This window comes from Pipistrellus kuhlii, unplaced genomic scaffold (genome assembly GCF_014108245.1).
Source record: "Pipistrellus kuhlii isolate mPipKuh1 unplaced genomic scaffold, mPipKuh1.p scaffold_m20_p_26, whole genome shotgun sequence".
Lineage (NCBI taxonomy): Eukaryota > Metazoa > Chordata > Mammalia > Chiroptera > Vespertilionidae > Pipistrellus > Pipistrellus kuhlii.
In genome coordinates this window covers 3954124-3977500 of record NW_023425525.1, presented here as the reverse complement: position 1 = coordinate 3977500, position 23377 = coordinate 3954124, and the positions used below count along the sequence as shown (strand labels likewise).

General features: G+C 45.3%; 3 protein-coding genes across 6 annotated transcripts in view; 1 reads left to right on the top strand and 2 right to left on the bottom strand.

Annotated features, from left to right (window-relative positions):
- The window catches only part of THAP5 (THAP domain containing 5), a 27953-nt gene extending 13852 nt beyond the window's left edge, over positions 1-14101 (top strand). The window contains exons 1-4 of one of the 3 annotated variants that reach the window (XM_036453722.2): positions 8667-8829; positions 10781-10973; positions 11466-11987; positions 12745-14101. In XM_036453722.2, the coding sequence (XP_036309615.1) occupies positions 8750-8829; positions 10781-10973; positions 11466-11987; positions 12745-12885 (936 nt within the window). In that variant the 5' untranslated portion in view covers positions 8667-8749 and the 3' untranslated portion in view covers positions 12886-14101. Of the gene's footprint in view, positions 1-8666; positions 8830-10780; positions 10974-11465; positions 12643-12744 lie in introns of those variants that run through there. The other 2 variants (XM_045587195.1, XM_036453721.2) reach the window with 2 other exon arrangements.
- Positions 4348-8501, bottom strand: DNAJB9 (DnaJ heat shock protein family (Hsp40) member B9). 2 transcript variants are annotated; one of them, XM_036453724.2, is made up of 3 exons: positions 8352-8501; positions 6694-6920; positions 4348-5780 (listed from the first exon to the last, which is right to left on the bottom strand). In XM_036453724.2, the coding sequence occupies exons 2-3, from the start codon at positions 6908-6910 to the stop codon at positions 5338-5340; spliced, it is 660 nt and encodes a 219-aa protein (XP_036309617.1). In that variant the 5' UTR covers positions 6911-6920; positions 8352-8501; the 3' UTR covers positions 4348-5337. The 2 variants fall into 2 exon arrangements, with proteins under 2 accessions (XP_036309617.1, XP_036309618.1); XM_036453725.1 differs by lacking the exon at positions 8352-8501 and adding an exon at positions 7183-7190.
- A 6964-nt stretch (positions 14102-21065) lies between the features above and the next one.
- GPR141 (G protein-coupled receptor 141) lies at positions 21066-22397 on the bottom strand. Its single transcript, XM_036453723.2, has one exon. It carries the CDS (start codon positions 22293-22295, stop codon positions 21390-21392), a length of 906 nt encoding a protein of 301 aa, XP_036309616.1. The 5' UTR covers positions 22296-22397; the 3' UTR covers positions 21066-21389.
- Between the last annotated feature and the right edge of the window lie 980 nt (positions 22398-23377).

Below are 23377 nucleotides of genomic sequence, written 5' to 3'. Positions count from 1 at the left end.
CAGGCCCTCAGGAAGGCAGCGGGCACCTCTGTCCCTCCCGCCAGATCCCTGCGGCCGAGCACGGTCAGCGTTCACGTGTCTCTGTGAGCCATCCCTTTCTCCTGATCTTAACTTCCCCAGGAAGCTTCACTCGGGCAGCTGGTGCACGCCCAGCCCGCCAGCCCATCTCCGCCCGGTGTTAACTTCCAGCCTGTTAGGGATGGGGCTTCCGAAGCAGAATCCCCGCCTCCTCCCGCAGCTTGTTCCTGGGAGACTGAGGGAAGGGGACGGGGACAGCGTGCAGCTGTCATCCGCACGGATCTAGAAAGAGAAGGCGCTGCGTGAAGATCACAAATCTCTCCGCACGCGATCCCTGGCTGGGCGCTCCTCCTCCGGCAGCAGCGCAGGGAGAGGAGCCAGCGGAGCGAGCAGCATCGGTGCCCATGGCAACGGGCATCCCTGCTTTGAACATGCCAATCCTCCCTCCACCAGCAAAGCACATTCCCGGGGTGTTTTTCCGCTACAAATAGCTCCTGTTTCCACTTTTTCGTGACAGTGAGGGATGTTCCTTGCTTTCTGAATTCTTCACGGGCCTGGGCAAAAATGAGGGGGGAAAGGGATGTTTCAGAAAATGTCTTTGAAACTTCAAGCAGCTTTTCTAAATAGTTGAGGGAAAGGAAGGCGGAGGAGGAGTATAGGAGTATAGGTGTGTTGCCCCACCCCAGGGCCTTGAGAAGTCAAAGGCTTAGGCAGACGCCCTCAGCGAGGTGCTCCTCAGCCATTTAAAGCAAGTTTCCCCGTCTGCTCAGATCCCCATCGCTGCCTTACTGAGCACAGGGAGGCTGACTCGCTTGCGAGGTGCTAAGGGTAACTGCTAAGGACTAGCAATGGACAGTGCTGGTGAGCTCCCTAGCCACTTCCTCCGGCCATCCTCAGCCAGGAAGTGCTCACATTATCTGTCTTTCATTGCCCAACTGTGGACCACAGCTGCGGAAGTTTCTGAACGCACTTGAGCAAATAGGTAAGCTCATGCCGAGGGCTCATTCCCACCCTGGAGAAGGCGCCAGCGTGGCACCTACAGTCCCTGTGTTGGACAGCACGCTCCATGCGCGGGGCACAGCAGTGAATAACGACAGGAACAGCCATGGGACACAGAGGAGAGAGGAGCTGCACAGTGTCCCCACCCTGCGGAGCCTGGGCTGCCCACGGCGACAGCAGAGCCCCGCCTCCGCCCAGCGGAACAGCAAAGGGGCGGGTGTGGCAAAGGCTATTTGCAAATGTCCCATGTGAAGCCCTCCTCCACCCTCCAGAGTACAGTGGGCAGCTGTTCCACAGCTCTACGCAGCTAAGTCATGCTTGACAGTCTTATTTGCATCTGGCCCAGTGATGGATATTTACAGCTCTGTATTCCCTACCACAAAGCAAACAATGGCAGGCATTTGTATATTTCCAGCTTCTGCTGTCACAAATGCTAACGAAGCGGTGAAAGGAAATGGAAAGGAAGGTCATTTTTTTTCTTCTTCTTTACTAGTAATAGTGGGGGGGAAAATGAAGAATTAACCATTTTGAAAAAAGCCTTTTTGACTTTGGGCAATATATTTTTTAATCCATTATTAAAATAAAAGAAATACTACCCGTGTTTCCCCGAAAATAAGACATCCTCCGAAAATAGGACCTAGCGCATGGAAAGATAAGACATCCCCTGAAAATAAGACCTAGCGCAACTTTGGGAGAAAAAATTAATATAAGACACTGTCTTATTTTTGGGGAAAACAGGGTACATCTTAAACTACAACTCAATAGATATACACTGAGTGATATCTATTGAGCTCTGAACATACTCACTGTATATCTACACTAATAAAAGAGAAACATGCAAATTGACTGTACCTCTGCTATGCCCACAAGCCATGCCCAACCAGCTAGTGAGGAGTGAGTATGCAAATTAACCCAACCAAGGTGGCTTTTGGCCACGGAGCAAGCAGGAGGCTTGGGTTGCCCCCTGCGATGGAGAAAGAGAAGCTTCCTGTTCGCCCTGGCCAGCCCTGGCCTCCACTCAAGGCTACAAAGTTTCAATTATAGAAGATAAATCAATCCCAGATACCAGGGCCTCCACTCGGGTCACCGGGGGGCGTGGCTGGCTTGCAAACCACCAGAGGCCTCTTGTCCAAGCCATCCTACACCCGAAGGGAACCCCCATCCTGATCTGGGACATCCTTCAGGGCAAACCAGCCAGACCTCACCTTTGCACAAGGCCTCTATTCTATCTAATAAAAGAGTAACATGCAAATTGACCATCACTCCAACACAGAAGATGGCTGTCCCCATGTGGACACAAGATGGCCGCCACAAGATGTCCAGCAGGAAAGAGCAGTTGGTAGTGACCAGGCCTGCAAGGGAGGGCAGTTGTGAGGGACCAAGGCCTACAGGAGAGAGCAGTTGGGAGGGACAGGCCTGCAAGGGAGGGCAGTTGGGGGCGATCAAGCCTGCAGGGGAGGGCAGTTAGGAGTGACCAAGCTGACAGAGGGAAGTTGGGGACGACGGGGCCTGCATGGAAGGGCAGTTGTGGGGGACCAAGGGCTGGAGGGTAGAGCAGTTGGGGGGACCAGACCTGCAGGAGAGGGCAGTTAGGACAATCAGGCTGGCAGGGGAGGGAGTGGTTAGAGGCAATCAGGAAGGCAGGCAGGCGAGCTGTTGGAAGCCAGAAGTCCTGGATTGTGAGAGGGATGTCCAACTGCCCATTTAGGCTGGATCCTACCAGGCAGTCAGACATCTCTCAAGGAGTCCCAGGTTGGAGAGGGTACAGGCTGGGCTGAGAGACACCCTCCCCTCCCCAATGCGTGAATTTTGTGCATTGGGCCTCTACTCCTATATAATAAAAGGCTAATATGCAAATTGTCCCCTTGACAGGAGTTCGACCAACAGGTAGGCCAGCCAACTGCCCATGTCCTCTCTTCCAGGCTGGCCGGATCCCACCTATGCATGAATTCATGCACCGGGCCTTGAATATGTATATATACATACTGAGTAGCCAGATTATTCTTTGTTCAGAGATCATCATAATCTGGCCAGTGTATATACCAAGTGGTTTTTTAAATTAAAAATAATAGCAGCATGCCAAAACCGGTTTGGCTCAGCGGTAGAGCGTCGGTCTGTGGACTGAAAGGTCCCAGGTTCGATTCCGGTCAAGGGCATGTACATTGGTTGTGGGCACATCCCCAGTAGGGGGTGTGCAAGAGGCAGCTGGTCGATGTTTCTCTCTCATCCATCTTTCTAGCTCTCTCTCCCTTCCTCTCTGTAAAAAAAAAAAAAAAAAAAAAAAAAAATAGCAGCAGCACCACTTCTACTAGATTCCAACTATAGATAGCATGTTGGAAGCTTAAAGCAGCCCACTAAAACAGTGTCCTGGGACCCAAAGCTCCAATGTGTTGGGGGTGATTCCCCCACCAGACGAGGTGATGCTCCAGGTACCAGCTGTCCCACAATTCAGCTCACTTCGGATGCTCTACCTGGAGAGGGCCCAGAGCCACTGCTTCAAGCGCCAATGGCAAGCCCACACTGTCCCCTGTGCTCTGTCACCTGGCCACAGACCAGAGGTTCTGTAGTCACCTCTGCAGACAAAGGTTTAAAAAAATAAATAAGAGAGGGGGGTTCAAATAAATGTTCAAAAGGGGAAAAACAGGGAAGGCAATCAGGTTCTAGAGACAAGGGAACAGATGCTAACAATATAAAAAGAATCCTTGCCCTCCCTGGTTTAGCTCAGTGGATAGAGCATTGGTCTACAGACTTAAGGGTCCCAGGTTCAATTCCGGTCAAGGGCACATCCTGGGTTGCAGGCTCAATCCCCAGTAGGGGACTGTGCAGGAGGCAGCCAATCAATGATTCTCTCTTATCATTGATGCTTCTCTCCCCCTCCCCCTTTCTTTCTGAAACCAATAAAAACACATTTTTAAAAAATCCTTAAGCTTAATCCCTCTCACTCGTTTTGTTTGATAGGCTATAAAGAATCCTCAGACCAAAATTCAAGGTATGGCTATTTTCTTAACCCATCAAACCTAATTTCCAAGAAATTAAGTTATGTAAATACAAAATGACCTTCTTCAATGATCATTACCAAATGGAGCTTTACGCAAAGCCTGTTTCCCAGCCTGGTCTAAAGAGGAATGACACAGTGGCACAAACACCTGTTTCTAGCAAGCAAAATACACCAAAGAGATAATTCACAAAATCTTCAAACTACCAAAACATGTAAGGGAAGGAAGATGAAAGAAAGCAAGATAACTTCTGGAATATGGTTTTCGATCAGTGTAAGCATACCTCCAGAATTGCAGAGTAAACTTTTAATGAAAAAAATGACACCAGAGAACATTATATTGTAAATATTATATTTCTCACTCACACACATTGTATGAGACCTTTACTACGTTTAATATGTATCCATAGGATTAATACTCATACGGAGTATAATGTGGGAAAGTGCGGAACTAAATAAGTCTATCTGAAAACAAAAGCACACATTTCTTAGAATTTAAAAATATTGCACATAATAAGGTTGCGCAGAAATTACTGCTGTTACAAACAGAATGAGGTATTAGTCAATTTCTAGATAAAGATGAGTGCAAAGAAGAGGAAACACACACAAAAAACCCATAAACCTGTATTAAGTCATACAGGGCCAACAGAAAGAAATAGAAAAGATGTGTAAAGTAGCTATGATTCCAACCTTACAAAATCATTAGCCAGGGACCAAATATGTAACAAACTCTTGGCAATTATTTCATAAGTTTCCAACTTTTTCCAGCACAAGTGACTGTGAGCAGCAGACCACCTTCCTGCTCCGGTGGTAAACATTAAACCACGCCTTCCTGAAGCTGTCAGTGGAAATTACCAAGAGCTGCTCCCCCTTGCTTAACCACTCATTGCCCAGTTCCAGGTACTTAGCAACTCAAGTGAGCCATGCTACACAGCATGCAATTTTAAGTTAGCAAAGGTTCCACTGCAAAAATCATTCAAGTGCGTACAACTAAAACCTAAAAGAAATGTAAGAGTTTAACCTTTAAATATAAGTCAGGCAAACTCATTCCTTCCTTGGTATTAAAACTGGCCCAGGTGGAGAAAAAGACCAGGCAAAATGACATCTCCTTTTTCTTTTTCAAGACCCTTTACTAATCAGAGAAATTAATAATTAACAATTTCTTTACTAACTGAATGTTAATTTGTCAAAAACAATTTAAATATATTTAACAACTGTATCAAGTTAAGTGAAATCATGCACTTGTCAAAACAGTTCACAGAAAACTGTTTTGCATCATAGATTTTGAAGAACAGTCAACCAGCTTGGTGAGAACAGAGAGAAAACTACTGTCCTGAACAGTCAGTGTACGTAGTGACCATATTGCCTCTGCGCTGAGTGACAGTCCTGCAGTGCTTGCTAGATCCATGGAATCTATTCTCGGCGTGCCGGCCAGCGGAGTCAAAGCCGCTGAAAGAGAACATTTTCTCCATGTCTTCAAACACGTCATCAAACAGTCCGCCTCCGAAAGAGAACTCCTGGAAATGATGCCTCTGTCTGCTGGATCGGTCCTGGCGTGTCTGGAAGTGATTTTCAAAGTGCTTCTTAGACCGAGTGTTTTGGTTTTGACCAAAAAATCCAAAGTCTTTGAATAAGTCATCGAAATTGAAGTTAAATGACTGCTCGAAAGGACTTCCACTGCCTCTCTGTCCTTTGCCGTTAGTGAAGGCACTGTGTCCAAGAGAGTCATACTCTTTCCGCCTGTTAGCATCTGAGAGCGTTTCATAGGCTGAAAGAAATAGACACTTTAGTAACTGAAGGTAATCAGGATTGCTTACCTCTTCAGTAAGTACATTTAACTATTTTAGAGGCTTTCACATTTAAGTAAAACCAAAGTATACAAAAATAAGAATAAAGGACGAACAAAATGAGACCTGAGACAGGAACAGACTGAGATATACCTTGATATGGGGTTGGAGGACAAAAGAGAAACTAAAGGACTTATATGCATACCCATGGGCACGGGCAACATGGTGAAGATCTGGGGTGGGGTGGGGAGGGGAGGATTGGAGCTAGGAGGCAGAGGGGGTAGAAATAGGAAATATCTGTAATACTACCAACAATAAAAAAAAATATTAAAAAAAGAAAGTGAAAGTTATAAAAGGCAAGAACTTCTTGTTCTTGTTCATTGCATACTATACACAGTTAGCTCAATGCATGCTCCTAGAAAATAGCCAATAAATATTTGTGAAATGCTTTTTTTTTCATACTTTTCCTTTAAAGACAAATTTGGCTTTGTAATGTAGATCAAGGAAGGTAGAAAAAAAAATACCAAGGCATTTCAGTCTATTTAAATTTACACTTAATTTTTTTATGTTAAATCTCCATACTTAAACCTTGTTTCATAAGTTAGTTTATAAGTATTGGGTACCAAAAATTCCTTTTGATACTGAAACAATAAGCAGTTTTACAAATAAAATTTTCAACACATTTAGATCCGTAGTCAATAAAAAAACAACCCCCCCCCCCACCATTTTATCCCCTCATTCAGGAATCAAAGTTATCTGTTATCTGAGATGATCTGAGATTCAGGAATCTCGCTATATGGAAATGTAGATCCCACTGCACCTCCCCTCTCCACCTTCCTAACTACCCTCTCCTGCACTGTAACACCTGTGAGGCCTCAGACAGCGCTGACTTACCTTCTGCAATCTCCCTGAATTTTGCTTCCGCATCAGGGCTCTTGTTTTTGTCAGGATGGTACTTCATGGCCAGTTTGTGAAAGGCCTTCTTGATCTGGCGCTCTGATGCCGATTTTGGCAAACCCAAGATATCATAGTAACTTTTTGAGGCCAGAATTAATTCCGTTATCATTAAAATGCAGATGGCGAAAGTGAAAACTGACTGGGGAGTAGCCATTTCCAATGCCCTAAAAGAGAAAAGAAAAGACTGTTATCCATGGCACTAATCGTTAGACTTTCTTCCAAGAGAAACCCAATGAACTTCTGGGGCACAAGGCAGACTAGGCTGCACGTGACCCCAGGTTATTTCTCTCATATCGGCTCTGCGACCCTTACATTGGCTGCAACCTTCTCAGGGGCAAATATAATGCAGCCGAACCGAGAAAAACATTTGTCCCTGCCTTTCCCCTTACAAAGCAGGCTATACACACGAAACACTCAATAACTGACTTTTCCCAGTTAGTACTGGAGGGTGGTGGTGGTGGTGGGGTGGGAAATCCAGGATCTTTTTTATAGGATCTCAGGAATTCATGTTCTAAGGGAGTTAAAAAAAAAAAAAAGTAGCTTAACTTGGCAGAAAAAGGATAAGATTACCAAAGGGCAGAGCTCAGCCTGCCTAATTAGATCGGACTTTCCCCACCCTGACATCTTCCCGCCGGCATCTGCGCACGGGGCCCCAGGCTGACTCCCCGAATCTCGGCATCACAGCAGGGCCCAGGCCGCCCGTGCCGGGACACGGGGCAGGCCGTCATCTTCTGACCTATGTTAAGGTCCCCAACAGTAAACACGGGTCACCAAGTCTTGTCCAACGCCCCTAACAGAACTTCCTTCCATCCCACACGTCTCGGGGCCATGAGGACAGTCCCCTGTCCTCGGCGAACACTGAGCCTGGAGCCCTGGCCGCGCGCCGTGGGGGGGGGGGGGGGGGGCAGAGCCGGGCCCAGGGGTCCGGCCCGATGATGACACACCGGCTGACGAAAGGCGCCGGCGTTCGCGGAAACCCTGCCCTCCCCTCCCCTCCCGCGGCCTTCGCGGGGCGCAATTAGCAGGGGGATCCCTTCTCCCCACCGAGTCACGGGCACGGGGCCAGGGGTCAAGTGCAAGCTGCCGGCGGAAAGGGCGCCCCGCGGCCGCCGGCTCCGCAGCGGCAGGTCCCGGGCGGGTCCCAGCCCCGCAGGGAGCGCCCTGCAGGCGCGGCGCACGCGGAGCCGGGTTCCAGCCGAAGGTCTGAGCCCGCGGAGCAGCCGGACGAGGGCCTGGCGCCGACTTTCACTCCCGAGAGGGCCGTCCCGGAGGCGGGGGGCCCAGGTGGGACGGTGCAGCCTCCGCCCCGGGCGCGACCCACGCCCCGCCCGGCCGGCCCGACGCCCCGACGCGCACTCAGCGGTGCGACCGTCTCCTCCTCCCCAGAGCCTCCCGCACAAACCCCGCAGCCCCGGGCCCTCCGGCCGCCGCGGGGGCGGCGAGGCCGAGGCACCCACAAGGGATGCGCCAGGCCCCGCGCCCCCCGGCGGCTGCCGCTGGCCACGGGCTCCGCACAGCGGCTCCGCCCGGCCGCTCCCTCGGCCCGGAGTCCCCCCCGGAGCCGGCGTGCGGCCCGCGGCCGCCGGGACACCCACCTCGCCCTCCGCCTGCCTTCGCCTTCGCCTTCACCCCCGCCGCCTGCGCTCTCCGCCGGCTCCCGACTGGCGCTCCGCGGCAGCGCGCGTCCCCGCCGCCTAAATCCTACACGAAACGCTCCCCTATTGGCTCCCGCCGCCCCACGTGACCGTGGCGCCCTACGCGCACGTGGAAAACTGTTGTTGCTGTTCGGCCGATACGTCACTTCCGGATTATCCCCCCTAACCCCTCCGTCCCCGAGGGCGGTGCGGAAGCCCGCAGGAGCGGAAGTGGCTCGCCGGGGGCGGTGCCTTCCGCTGGGCCGTGCGCGCGCAGGCGCGGTGGCGCGCGCGGCCTGGGCCCGGGCCCCGCTGTGCCCCCTCCCGGGCTGTGCCCGCTCCGGGGCCGCGCCGGAGCCATGCCTCGCTATTGCGCGGCGATTTGCTGTAAGAACCGACGGGGACGGAACCACAAGGACCGCAAGCTGAGCTTTTACCCGTGAGTAGCCGCTGGAGCGGGAGTGGCAGCCTTGCTTTCGGGCCGCGGGGTTAGGCCGTTCGGGGCCGGGGGTCGGGGTGCCCCGGGGCGCGGTCCGGCCCCGCGGGCGGGGCGTGGAGGCTGGAGCTCCGCCTGGCGGCGCCCTCGGGGGCCTGTGGGGGTGTCGCTAGCGCCCCGGGAAGCTGACAGGTAGCTGCCCCCGGCGGGTGCACCGGCCCCTTTCCCGCCGGGAGCGGGGTCCGGGGGCGCTCCCCTCCTCCTCCCCCGCGGGGACCGGCCTTTCGGAGCTCGGGGGGCGCTGGCCGCCGGGGTTTGGGGCAGAGCGGCCGGAGCCCGCCTCCTGCCCGGCTGGGGGGCCAGGCCGCCTCATTCACAGGGAGGGCGGCCGTCATCCCGGTGCCGGCGCCACCACGGAGCTCCCGGCGTCCCGTCCTCGTTCTCCCGAAGATCGGGGGCAGCCGGGTGTCCTCCTCTCGGGTTCCCACCCCGGCCCCGCGCCCTGCGGGTAATGCAGACTCGCCGTGCTTAGGGGCCCTCCCGTGTACAGGTTCCCGATTCACACAGCGTGGGAGGAGATACTTCGGCGCTGGGCGCTCGCTACGTGCTCACATGGCAGGCAACGTGTTTAGAACATTCTGTTTCCTCTCCCCTGTGCTTAAGAACAGCTTTTAGCTCTGACCCGGCTGCCTCTTGTTCGTGAAGCCTCTTTCTTCAGACCTGCAGCTCCCCGCTCAGGAATGACAGCCTGAATGAAGCACATGGTTGGGGACGTAGAGCTCTGCTTTTTGTATGAAAAACCTTACGTTCCTTTTTTTTTTCTTTTTTTAGGTGGGAGATTATATTAGGGAATACTAGTAACCCTGCGCACTGGAGCTCGCTGCCCTGCCCTCCTGAAGCTCCCCCTGCACCCCCTCCCCCAATAGTTTGCTGCCCTGCCCCCTCCTGTACCTCTCCGCCAGCTTGTAGCTCGCTGCCCCGTCCTCTGCTGACCCGTGATCCGGTCGTTATGCTTCACGGCATAACCATCCTTTGCATACTACATCTTTTATTATATAGGATGTGTCTTGGAATGTGTTCTTGTAAATTATTGAAAGAAAAATAAATTACTGTTAAGTGTCTAATACAGTTTAATCCAAATCCATTTGCCTAGTTAGAATGGCAGGAAACGTTTTCTGTAAAAGCCTGCCATTAGCCTAATTTTGCCTGTAAAAAACGTGGAGTCTGCTAGAGCTTAAGGCCATTGTCAATACATGTATAAAGAGCTCTCAACTTTCTCTGTCTTTTCTGTTTCATATTATAAAGTAGATCTGAGTCTGTCTTTTCTCTTGTTCTTTTCTTGTGTCATTTTCTCTTTCAGAACTTGAATTTTAGAGTTCCCAGGTCATTGGTTATAGCAGTGGTCGGCAAACTGCGGCTCGTGAGCCACGGTTTGCCGCTCTGTTGATTAATGAGTTTGCTGACCACTGACCTAGACTCTTGATTCCAATAATTACAGGCTGTTGTTGTTCCTGTGGTCAGCAAACTCCTCAGTCAACAGAGCGGCAAACTGTGGCTCTCGAGCTGCATGTGGCTCTGGAGCCGCAGTCTGCCGACCCTGGGTTATAGGAAGCTTAGGATATTGGACTAAATTACATGCGGGTAAAGAGAACGGAATATTAATATCTTATAAGACTTGGTGTTCATTTTGTCAGCTCAACCACTTGTTTGAGTTAACTTCTCCTTGTTTTAAATATATTAACATAGCCCAGCCGGCGTGGCTCATTGGTTAAGCTTCGACCTGTGAACCAAGAGGTCAAGGTTTGATTCTAGGTCAGGGCACTTGCCAGGGTTGCTAGCTCAATCCTCAGTAGGGGGCATGCAGGAGGTAGCTGATCAATGATTCTCTGTCATCATTGATGTTTCTATCTCAAAATTGTAAAAATATAGCAAGATTTTCCTTTTGTAATTTTAGGTTTCCTCTACATGACAAAGAAAGACTTGAAAAATGGTTAAAGAACATGAAACGGGATTCATGGATGCCCAGTAAATACCAGTTCCTGTGCAGCGACCATTTCACTCCTGACTCTCTTGACGTCAGATGGGGCATTCGGTATTTGAAACAAACTGCAATTCCAACAATATTCTCTTTGCCTGAAGACAGTCAGGTATTGGAGGCAGGGCAAGAGGGGAGAAGGCTGAGCAGGGGGTGGATTGCAGAGAGACAGGAAATTGGGTGGAAGGAGGGAGAGGGAAAGGAGGATAAGTGCTGGAAACAGATACTTGAGAAAAAGAAAGCTGATTAATGCTTTTGCTAACATGATAATTTTTTAAAACTAAACCATTGTGAAGCATAGCTTAAGAGGAGCAAAAAAATAGCAGATGTAAGTCATTAACTTACCACAAGTTAATGATCTAAAGGTATTTTTACTGGTCTTTTGAATGATCTGAAATGTTTCCATTATATATTTAGGATGCTGAGTGCTTTTTAAAAAACTTTAAAGTCTACTTGAGTTATATTCTTAGAATTTTTTTAAACTGAATAAATTGGCTTGGCCAATATACTGCTTAAAATTGTAATTAAGTATTCAGCACTGATTAATAAGAGAACAAGCCTAATAAGGACATCTTTTTCAGTATTTGAAAATATTATTTTCCAGGAAAAAGACCCTTCCAAAAACAACTGTCAGAAGAAAAAAATAGAGTGTGAAAAAGAGGTGTGCCTGAAAGCCACGTCACAAGAATCATTTGCATCAGAAGAGCCGGAGAAAAGTACAGTTAATACAGGAGTCCTCCCTGCACACGCAGAACCACTCCATTCTTCTGCATCGGTGAAGCCGCCAGCTCCAAAAGCAGGAAGTATACACAATAGCATGTTAACTCTTAATCCAGTTAAACTGGAAGACACGGGAAAGCCAGAATCCACCTTGGAAGCATCAATTAACCAAGACATGGGTGGTTTTCACACCTCTTTTAATAATCTAAATTCGACAACTGTTACTTTGACAACTTCAGATTCAGAAAGCATTCAGCAGTCTTTGGAAACCCAAGAAGTGCTTGAAATAACTACCAATCATCTTGCTAACCCAGACGTTACAAATAATTCAGTGGAAATTAAGTCAGCACAGGAAAATTCAATCTTACTCAGCACAATTACTCAAACGGTTGAAGAGTTAAACCCTGTTATTGCCATTTATGTACCCACGGAAAGTTCCAAACCCACAATTAATTCTTTGATGCCTGTCCAAAAAGAAACCGTAGAAATGGAAGACACAGACAGTGAAGACTCCTGTAAGGAGCTGGACTATGAGACAGAGGTCTTAAAACTGGAACATTCTTACTGCAGACAGGATATAAATAAGGAGCATCTTTGGCAGAAAGTCTGTAAACTACATTCAAAGATTACTCTTCTCGAGCTACAAGAGCAACAAACTCTAGGGAGATTGAAGTCTTTGGAAGCTCTTATAAGGCAGCTAAAACAGAACTGGCTCTCTGAAGAAAATGTCAAGATTATTGAAAACCATTTCACAACATATGAAGTTACTATGCTATAAAGATATCTCAAAGCTTCCTAGAGGACGTATGTAAGCATTTTGCAGCCAAACCAAATTATATGTCAAATGAACTTTTTCCTGCATAAATTCCTCCACTTAATGAAGCTCAAAAAGTGCCCTAACATTATGTGTTCTGTTCTTGTAATGCTCATTTTTTGAAGAAAAACTAGAGTGTTATTGCACTGTAGATAAAAAGTTCTGTTACTGGTCATTTTCCAAATTAGAGTTAAAATATAGTGAATAAGGAATGAGTTTGTCCTAAAATGAGAGAACCAGATATGGTTAAAAAAGAAAAAGCCCAGAATAAAGGCTCAGGCCTGGATCTCGTTGGCACGTGACTGAAGCAAAGTACTTATCAAGATAGAGCTCAGTCTCTAACCTGTAGAATAAAGACTCTAATGAAGTCTGCTTCCTTATAGTTCCTTCCCCTTCTAGTCAGATAATCTTACTAGAACAACTTGTCTGTAAGGTGATCTGTACTTACATAATACTGGGTGTGGGCCAGAATGAAATTATTAACGACTGAATTATCCTCAATATTTGTGGAATTTTATGTTGTTTGAACATTTGGCTAAAGTTATCCATAATAACAAAAGGGAAATAGTCCCTTTATAATCTTATTCCAGGTGAACTAAAATGGGGAACCACCCATTAGCCCAGTTCTTAGGAAAGGTGCTTTAAACTTAAAAGAATGTGTATTTCGGCACCTTATATGTGGTTAACCGTCATTATACATAGTCATTTAAACTTCTGAACATCCTATATTTAAGGTTATAATTTATAAACCAAAAATTTCAATGAGGTTCATTTTCTATATATATATTACTATATTTTAGAAATCACAGTATATATCTATTTAATATGTGTAGCTTTTTAAAATGAGTGCTTGTGTTATTTTTAAATTCCAGAATGATAGAGTAATATTTAATATCATACATTCCCACTTATGTATATTTTATTAAAGTTTATATGCAAGAAATTATAGATATGTCATGATGACCTTCAGGAGAGAAGTAGGAAAAATCAGTGATGGATGTAAATAAAAAATGCTGCATATATTCATATGAATTTAAGAAAAAATAAATAAAAACAAAAACTGGTAACAATGTGAAAAATCAGTACTCTCTTGAAATGGGCAGTTAGTATAATTAAATATGTTACTGTTTATGGTATTGAGCAAGTTTCTATAAATCTGATTCTTATTTATTTTTAATTAGGTTGGCAAACAAGACATTTTTATATAAAAAATGCTTTTATCTTGAGGGACGGTTTTGACAAATCTATAAGGTAGCAATTATATTTTTGGTCCTGGAAAATAGGAGGAGCTCAATAAATATGAGTGGACTGCATAGTAAATAGTATGCCAACAGTTCTGTAAATGCATGATGATTATTTTTAGCTATTGCTTAACTTTTTCAGGCTAATAAAAGTAGTTGGTGTTATATGAATATATGTCAGCTAGTTGTAAAAAGTTGATTAGAAGTGTTCTTATTGTGTGACCACGGGGAGGAAAACTTAACATTTTACATAAATTAAGAGATTTGGTAAATTTAATATGTTATTTTTAAGTATTCCCATGTTGTATTTTGCTAATAGTACTTTAAAATTAATGTAGATGAAAATGGCCTTTGTAAGTCATCTAAAAATGTTACAACTCAGTTTATCACTGTATACCATGTAACTTCTATGTGTTTAAAGTTGTTTAGCTTTATTTCTTTAAACTTAATAAATCACAAATATTTTAAAAATTTGCTTGGCTTGTCTATATTCAGTTTTGGATGTTCTTAACCTGTTAATCTCTAAATGTATTTTGGGGGTTCTAGCCATGTTTATTTTTTACTGGATAATCATAGGAGCCACTTAGCTAATTTTCAGTCCCCCACTTCCATATCATCCTGACTGCTGTCAGCTTTTACCCTGAGCTATAAATCTGTCACACTACTTAACTGTTATTTCATACTTTCTGGGAAATAAAATTTAATGTTCAAAGTACTATACAGAGTCAAAATAAATCCAGAGATGGAATTTCTTAATTACTGGCCAAAAGCTGTTTAAGATGACGGAACTCTAATTCAGAATGCACCGCGATGCATAGGACATTCCTCACTGACGCAGGAGCCAGAGTCACAGCAAGCCTGCTCTTGCATTTTTCCTGTGCCTGGTGCGGGCGTTCCATTGGTTAAAATGCACAGCGTCTGAATACGCACCACAGACTAGAGTATGAATGTGGAATGAGTGCTCTTACTGAGCTTGTAAACTTGCTCAGTCTGCTTGAAAATGAATTCACTGACATGAGACAAGACTGTATCTGCACCAGGGATGAACAGGAAGTCAACTCAGTGGTGAGGTATTAAAATAATCACTTTAACAGTTTTTGAGGGAGTTTAATCCATTTAACAGTTTTTGAGGGAGTTTAATCACTTTAACAGTTTTAACTGTTTAATCCTTTTAACAGTTTTGAGGGAGTGGTATTCACTGAGAAGGTACGGACAAAGGACAATACTCAGGTTTTCAGAGAATCCCCAGGAAACCATTCAATAAAGCATTCCCCCCTGGCTGGAAGATGAGTATGTTCAGGAAGCACTCCTTAGCCTTGCTGCCATTTGGTGCTTTGCAGTCAAACCTTTCTGCACATGGGCTTTCGGTGCACCTGTTTGGTTTCATTAATTTGGGGAATGACAGCGCACAGGGAATCCATGCAGAACCTAGGAAGGGCTCTGAGGACTGGGAAATCTGGCTTCCCTCACGAATACAATCTAGTGTCCTCTGTCAGTAGGCAGAAGCGCAGTGCTGGTATCACCACCGAAATCCATGTTCAAAGGAAAGTACTGAAAAAGCCTTAGAGAAAAAAGAGCAGTGAATAAGCTGCTCACTCCTTCCTTAGCACCAGCTGGGGACTCAGGGCTACATGAGTCCAGTGCTGCGCTGCCTGGCGGGGACTCACTCTGCACCCGGAGGCTGGGCCCCTCCACGCATACTGGGCTGTGGGCGAGGACCTTCTTGACAGCGGCCGTGGGCCTGGTGGCGAGGTTCCCCAAGGAGATGGAGGGAAGCGTGTTCAACCTGGGGCCACTTGTGACAGCTGATTGCCGTCATCTAAGGAGGCAGACGCTCACCACGCTACACCTGTTCTGCATGGGGAGCCACGGCCCCAGGACCAGCCGTGGACCAAGAAGCTAGAGATGGTCAAGGTTGTTCCCACGTGCCTCAGGGCTCTGCTAGAAATGGCGTGGGCAGGGGGTGCCTCCTCGTGGAGAACACTTGGATCTGCACATTTCCAACACTCCCCCCTCATATCCGAGCAGCACAAGGCCTCTCTGCAGGACCAGGTCACTGGCCAGGTCTGAACTCACACTCATGGACGCAGGTCCCTCACCTCCACCAATACACTACTTCCTGCCACTGTCACACACACAAAAATTAAGAAAGAGTGTGAAGAAAAATGAGGCCAGGTATAGAATAGAGTGTGATGGGGATACACTGTTGATGGGATGGATGGTCACTTGAAGGGGTGAGGGGTGGGAGAGAAGAGCTGTTTGGGAAAGGTTGGAAAACTGTTCCAGAATGAAGGAGACGGGAGAAACATGACAACGGAATGAAGTCGGTGGTGTGGGTGGAAGTTGTGAATCGGTGATAATTTCCTGATTTCGGAGGTTGTGTAATGATCTTAGGAGAAATAGTGCCTGTTTGTGGGGAATTCACACTGAGCTAACAGGCCGACCCGGGGCGTCAGGTCAACAACTAACCCTGACACGGTCCAGGAAACCAAGCTGTTTGTATCCTATTTGTAAGGTTTTTAAAGATTTGGGATTATTACAACAGCCGCCACCACCAACACATAATCCTCTCCAACACTTCCCCTCGGCACCCCGAGGATAAGCCACAGATTTATCCTTGGACAGAGAGGCTAAATCTTAACTTGCTTTCTTTTTTCTTCCTTCTTTTATTTATTTTTGCTGACCTAGGTTTTAGCAGTCATTAAATCATGTATCACCACACTATCAACAAGTAAGAAGTTTCTGAGAGTGGGCCGAAGGCTGGCTGTTACGAGGGGGAGACTTCTGAAAGCCTGCTAGTCACATATCCCTGTCTTTTCAGGGTTTCACATGCAGGACAGTTTTCTGAAACTCTGTCTTAAAGGCATTCAATTATTATACTAATTGGTAACCACATTAAAAAAAAAGTCACCTAATACCGATTTTCGAGAATCAAGTTACTTTTGTTCAAAAATTCTTTGCAGTGAGCCGTTACTGAAATAAAGACAATAATTCCCAAATAGGAGCCAAGCCAAAATATTTGCCTGCAGAATTATTTTTGCTCATTCAGCCAAAGAGACATATTTTAACAATATCTCCTCGGTCAACTTACCACAGGAAAAGAATTGCTATGAAATATGCCTTTTAAGGAAAAAAAAAAAAAAAAGCAGGACCTAGTGCAGAATTCTGAAAACCCTAAAAAGTTATTATTCTTTCTTCCTTTTCCTTTCTTTTCTCTCCTCACCATAATTAAACATATTTAAAACTCAAGAAGCTTGGAAAAGCAGATTTGTTACTTTGGGGCCATCTGCTGTTATAATGACAAACACATTTGCCTTGTGTTCTTTTCTGTAAATTTTGCACTGAGAGTATTTTCAATATAACAGAAGTGAGAAGCTAATAACACAGTTAAAATACTTGAAAAATAAAAGTGAAATATACTGCAGGTATATAACCTGCTGATTAGATGCACTTATTCATAGTGAAATGATTACTACAGTCAAACGAAGTAGCATCAACTCCTCAGGCAGCTACCATTCCGTGTGTGCACCTGAAATCCACTCAGCATATTTGGTGCAGTGATAAGTGTAGTCATCATGCCTGTAAATTAGATCTCTAAACTTACGCATCCGGTATAACTATTACTTTGCACACTCCATTTCCCCCACCACCCCAGCCTCCGTGACCACCGCTCTGCTCTCTGCCCACCTAGGAGGCTTTGGGGGAGAATCTGCGTATTTTTCAGTCCTTCTTGAATCACGCCACACAAAACTCACTTCACTACAGGTAAAATCATATATATTTCAGTGTATAAATGCTCATCAGAGCAGACAGAATAAGGCAGTCTGAGGTTGGAACCTCTATTCGACACTTACCTGCATACAGCAACCACAAGTACTGTTTATAAGCATGCAGAGTTGTATTTTAATGCCATTGATGGTGTTGCTATTGAAATTTTTTTCCAAAGGAATGAACAGCTCCTGGTAAAGTCCTAAAGAAAACAGAGCCAATTCTTTCCTCTACATTCATGATAGTGGAATTTTTGGAAAATGCAGAAAATTAAAACCATACCAAAAAAATACTATGTTCATGAAAACTGAATAAGACAGAGCTACTCCTATCGTGGTGAGCAGGTGTTTTACTTCATGAAAATCTGAAAAACATTCAAATACAGAGCAAGACCTGGTCATTCGTTATAGTGTGGACAGTTGCATGCAAGGAAGATGTCCAGTCTCCGGCCCCAGCCACCAAATGCCAGCCAGTGCTCTTATAATTATAATATCCCCAAATGGCCCGGGAGGCCCGTGTCACCACCCTCCCGCACGAGATTCATTTTCACCACAATTAGACAAAGAACAGACAAATAAAAAATTTTTTAGTTTATTCTGTAATTTTTTTTGAATAAGATCTATATAGGAAATATAACATTTCCTATAGATCCACAGAAATAGGCCCTTCATTATAACCTATATTTTAATACAGAGAAAAGCATAATTGTCTGACCTTAACATTTAAAATACTAGTATGGAAGAGATCATAGTACAGTCTACAGATATTATCATGCTATGTAAGACATAGCTTGATAAAAAAAAAAAAAAAGAAAGTGTAATTCCCATAATATTTTTCAAATTTTATATTTGTTTCAGGTGTACAGTGTAGTAGTTAAGACAATCATATACTTTACAAAGTGTACCCCCCGAATATTTCCAGTACCCACCTGGAACCATACATCATTATTACAATATTACTGACTATACTAGTATTCCCTATGCTCTACTTTACATCCCCGTGACTATTTTGTAACTTCTTACTCCCTTCACCTTTTTTCACCCATTCCCCCAAGACCCTCTCATCTGGCAACTCTGTTTATTTTGTTAAGTTCTACATATAAGGGACATCATATTTGTCTTCCTCTGATTTATTTCACTTAACATAATACTCTTTAGTTCCATCCATGTTGTTGCAAACAGTAAAATATCATTCCTTTTTATTGCTGAGTAATAGTAATCTGATCATCTATGAATGGGCACTTGGGTTGCTTCCAAATCTTGGCTATTGTAAATATGCTGCAATGAACATAGGGCGTGCATATATCTTTTGAATTAGTGTTTTAGATTTCAGAAGTGAAATTGCTCAGTCATAAGGTAGTTCTATTTTTAATTTTTAAAGGAACCTTCACACTGTTTTCCACAGTGGCTACATCAATTTGCAATCCTACCAACAGTGCACAAGGGTTTCCTTTCCACCACATTGTCGCCAACATTTGTTGTTTGTTGATTTATTGATAATGGCCATTCTGATAGGTGTGAGGTGTTATCTCATTGTGGGTTAAATTTGCATGCCTCTGATTAGTGATGTTAAGCATCTTTTCATATGTCGGTTGGCCATCTATATGTCCTCTTTGAAGAAATGTCTATTCATGTCTTCTGCCCATTTTTTTTAGTTGAATTGTTTTAAAATTTATTTATTTATTTATTTATTTGCATTGAGATATATGAGTTCTTTATAAGTTTTGGATATTAACCTCTTATCAGATGTGCCATTGGTAAATATGTTCTCCCAGTGGATTGTCTTTTCATTTTGTTGATGACTTCCTTTGCCTTGCAAAAACTTTTTAGTTTAATGTAGTCCCATTTGTTTAATTTTTTTTGTTTCCTTTGTCTGATATATATATATCAGAGAAAGAATAATGTTAGAGAGTTTATTGCCTATGTTTTCTTCTAGAAATTTTATAATTTCAGGTCTTACATTTAAGTCTTTAATCCACTTTTAGTTTATTTTTGTATATGATACAAGAAAGTAATATAGTTTTATTTTTTTGCATGTACCTGTCTAATTTTCCCAACACTATTTATTGAAGAACTGTCTTCACCTCTTTTATAATCTTGCCTCCTTTGTCATATATTAATTGATCACACCAGCATGGATTATTTATGGGCTCTTTTTGTGTCTATGTGTCTGTTTTTCATAAGTAATTTTAAAAGTTTAAAACATTTTACTGTAATATTTTATTACAAAATTTATGGTGTTAAAAATGTTCTTAAAATTGTCATGGGTCTTTGAAAATTTCTTACAAATGTTATGGGTCAATGTGAGAAAAAAAAATAAACCCTAAGAAAAATGGGGAAAGAATACAAATAAGAAATAAAAAATATATAATGTGAAAAAAAGAAAAGAGGACACATAAGATTAAAATGGGAAATGGATCTAGCTGGTTTTGCTCAGTGGATAGAGCACTGGCCTGCATACCGAAGGTTCCCAGGTTCCATTCTGGTCAATGACATGTACCTTGGTTGCAGGCTCCTCCTCAGCCTGGGTGAGTGCAGTAGGCAACCAATCAATGTGTTTCTCTCACATCAATATTGCTCTCTCTCTTTCCCTTTTTCTTCCACTCTCTCTCTAAAAATCATTGGGAAAATATCCTCAGGCGAGGATTAAAAAACAAAAACAAACCAGAAAATAATTTGGGAACAAGACATATGCAGTATGTTGCTCCTTTGTCTTCCTCAAAGTTAATTTCTATGACTCGTAATTTCAGTGATCAAAGAAACTCTAATGGGTATTTCTTATTCATCTGATAAATTTATGGATTCAGGTAGAATAACAAATTAAGAAAAATCTTTAAATCCTGGACAGTTAACTCGCTGGGGGGAAAAATGACCTAATTTATTCATTTCTTATACTCTACCCTGAATTGCTTCAGGTTTTCTGAAGTATTAAGTATGAAACTGAATCTGTTCCTTAGGAAGATTCAAGATAATGAAAGTTTGAGGGAAATATGGGCAGAAGGGAAGAAAACTCACAAGCTTACGTATTAACTTAGCATCCTAATCTCATAGTTCCGATGATTTTTCTAAGTATTTCCCAAAAGTTCTAAAAGAATATTGTTTTCATTTATTTAAAGACCGATAACTTTAAGAGTTAAAGAGAACTCAAAGATTTCAGCATAACTTTCTGTCTCCAAGGAAAATGTAAATTAACTGTGGACCAAGACCTCTATAAATTATTCAAAAACAGAAAAGGGGGAAAAATTACTTTCCTTGGGAACTCATTTTAATGCATAGCTGCATATTGGTCTAAGTTACGCTCTTCCCATTACTTAAATATATTTAGAAAGTTCTTAAAATTATTTTTGGAGGTATTGAGGGAGTTGAGCCAGGTCCTGAAACTTGACCTTTCAAAGGAAAAGTCTAGATAAACTTCTTAGAGTGGAAGGCCAAGAGTTCTGTTTCTCTTGGTTTCCAGATAAGTAACTTCCTACCAAAGTGATGATAATCCAGAGAAGTTTCTTACTGGCCTCTCCTCCTTATCTGTTTTTGTTAGGGTGTGAGCTGAAAGGGTACCTTATCTTATTAACAAAAGCAGAGCTTGGGTTTTGGAGCTGAATTAATTTACCTAAGGTTTTCCGTGGAATGAAAAGGACTGGGTTCAAAGCTTAAGGAGAGACCATGTTTCGGACTGAGGGAACTAAAATAAACTCAGGAGATTCAGAAACCATGAGACCCAGGATGCCTGGACGGGCCAAGGAAACCCTGTGCATTGGAAAACAATGCAGTATTGCAACTGTAGGCGGACTGAAGGTCAGGAGTCTCAGCATGGGCGTCCTTTAGAGATGGCGGGGACTATTATAAATCAGGACTGGGATGAGTAAGTCCTTTCACCTGGCTGCCACAGGGCATGGTTTTAATCAAGGGATAAAATATCCTTCCTACCTCCCTCCACTCTTTTTCACTCCTGATGGAAAGGAAGTAAACCTGAGCGCTGCCCTGTGGGGCTAATGGCACAAGAGGTAATTCCACAGGTCAATTGTCTTCTGCTTAAGCCAGTGGCTTCCCCCAAGAACAAAGAGTAGCAAGTCAAAGCAGCTAATCGCTGTCACACTCAAGAAGATCTCGTTATAATATGCAATCTCGTTGTTACAGTCATTGGAGTGTGCCACCGTGTACAAGTAATAGATCCTAAAGAGCTGGTAGGGGAGGAAGCAGATCATGATGACCCCTATGAAGAAGAGGTTTTTCAGCTGGGCCCAGAACTCCTGGTGGGACAGCAGGGAGTGGCGCAGCCTGCGCCCCATGGACATGATGATGAAGATCTGGAAGACCAGGAGAACCAGCGCGATGGCGATGACCACGGTGACTATCAAGTAGTTGATGACCCGCACGTACGTTCGGGTCAGCTCTTTGTGGAAGTTAAAACAGTTGTGCATGTCGTAGACCTCCAGGCTTCCGTACTGGGAAGCGATCAGGGGCACCATGATGACAATCACCAGCAGCCACAGGCCCGCGCTGGCGGCCACCGCGTGCAGCTTCCTGTAGAACTCCACCTTGTCCTTGCGCTTGAAGAAGATGAGGTACCTGATGACCAGGATCACCAGGTAGAACAGGAACGTGAGGTACATGTGGATGTGCAGCATGGCGCTCACGAACTTGCAGAAGGGCAAGCCGAAGAGCCACCGGTGCCTGACGAGGTAGGCCAGGCGGAAAGGCACGGTGAGCAGGAAGACGCTGTGGATCACCACCAGGTTCACGACCGCCGTGGTGGTCACCGAGCGCGTGTTCATCTTCACGAGGAGGAACAAGATGGAGACGACGCCCGCCAGCCCGCCAACGAGCACCGCGCCGTACAGCCAGGTGAGGTGGGGCGTCAGGATGGGTTTGCAGGAACTGTTGTTGGCAGCCATCCTTCAGAAGCCACCTGGAAGAGACAAGGTGCCCGCGTAACTGACAAACTTCCAGAACTTTGTACGTGCGATGGCCTGGGGGCTGTGTCATTTACCTGTTTACATGACGTCAACTTCATATGCCTTAAAAATTATATACAACCCTGTGAATGTACCAGGAACCACTGGATGCCGTGCTGTGGAACAGTGAATTATTTTATGGTGTGAGGGTCCCATCCCCATATGGCCATTGCTCAGAGAGGGAGAGAAAAAAGCTGTCTGAGCCGAGCCTCTGGTGAGGAGGAAAAGGAGTGAGAACCATCCCTGGTTAGGTGAAGAATGAAGACAGAATCCGTGGTGCCAAGAGCTGCGATCTTGCTGGGTGGCCCTGGTCAGCCAGCTTGGTGCCAGGGGGCCAGGATTGGGGAGCTTTGGGTGGCCAGACTCAGACTAAATGTCCTGGCCCTGCTGACCTTATTCTACAATCCTCTTTGCCACCCTGGATTCACGTCCTCCTATTTGCACAGAAGAGAGGGGCCCACCCCCTGACCCCCCACAGGAGAGAACACCCTTGCCCACCATTTCTGCATAGAACTTGCCAGCAGCATCACGCTTTTCCCTGACACCCCCAGACCCAGCCCAGAAACGCAGGGTCCGTGGAAGCTGTGGGAGTCCCCACTGTCTCCAGGGCCAGAGGAACCCCTCTATCTGCACTGGGATCAGAAGACAAATCGCTCAATCTTACCGCCAGAGGGAAACCTCGAGTCTTTCTGGAGGCAGACTAGAGAAAAGCCACCCACCTTCATTCACTAGCTCCCAGCGGGGGGCAGCTGGGTCTCAGTGCAGCTGTCCCTGCTGCCACTGGGGGGCGCCAGAGGCCCAGAGAGGTGGGTTCCGGCTCTCAAAGGCAGAGCCATGCTTCAACCCACCCTCGGTGCCCTTCTTCAAGGTCAATGTTAGCAGCCAGGACGAATAGCCAGCCTGGGCTAGAAGAGGCAGAACCCTGAGCAGAGGCTGTGGTGGGGCCAGGGCTTCCCTGCCTTTGAGATGCCCGCAGAGCACATTCTATCTGGGATGCTCGCTGAGAACAAGCAGGATCGTTC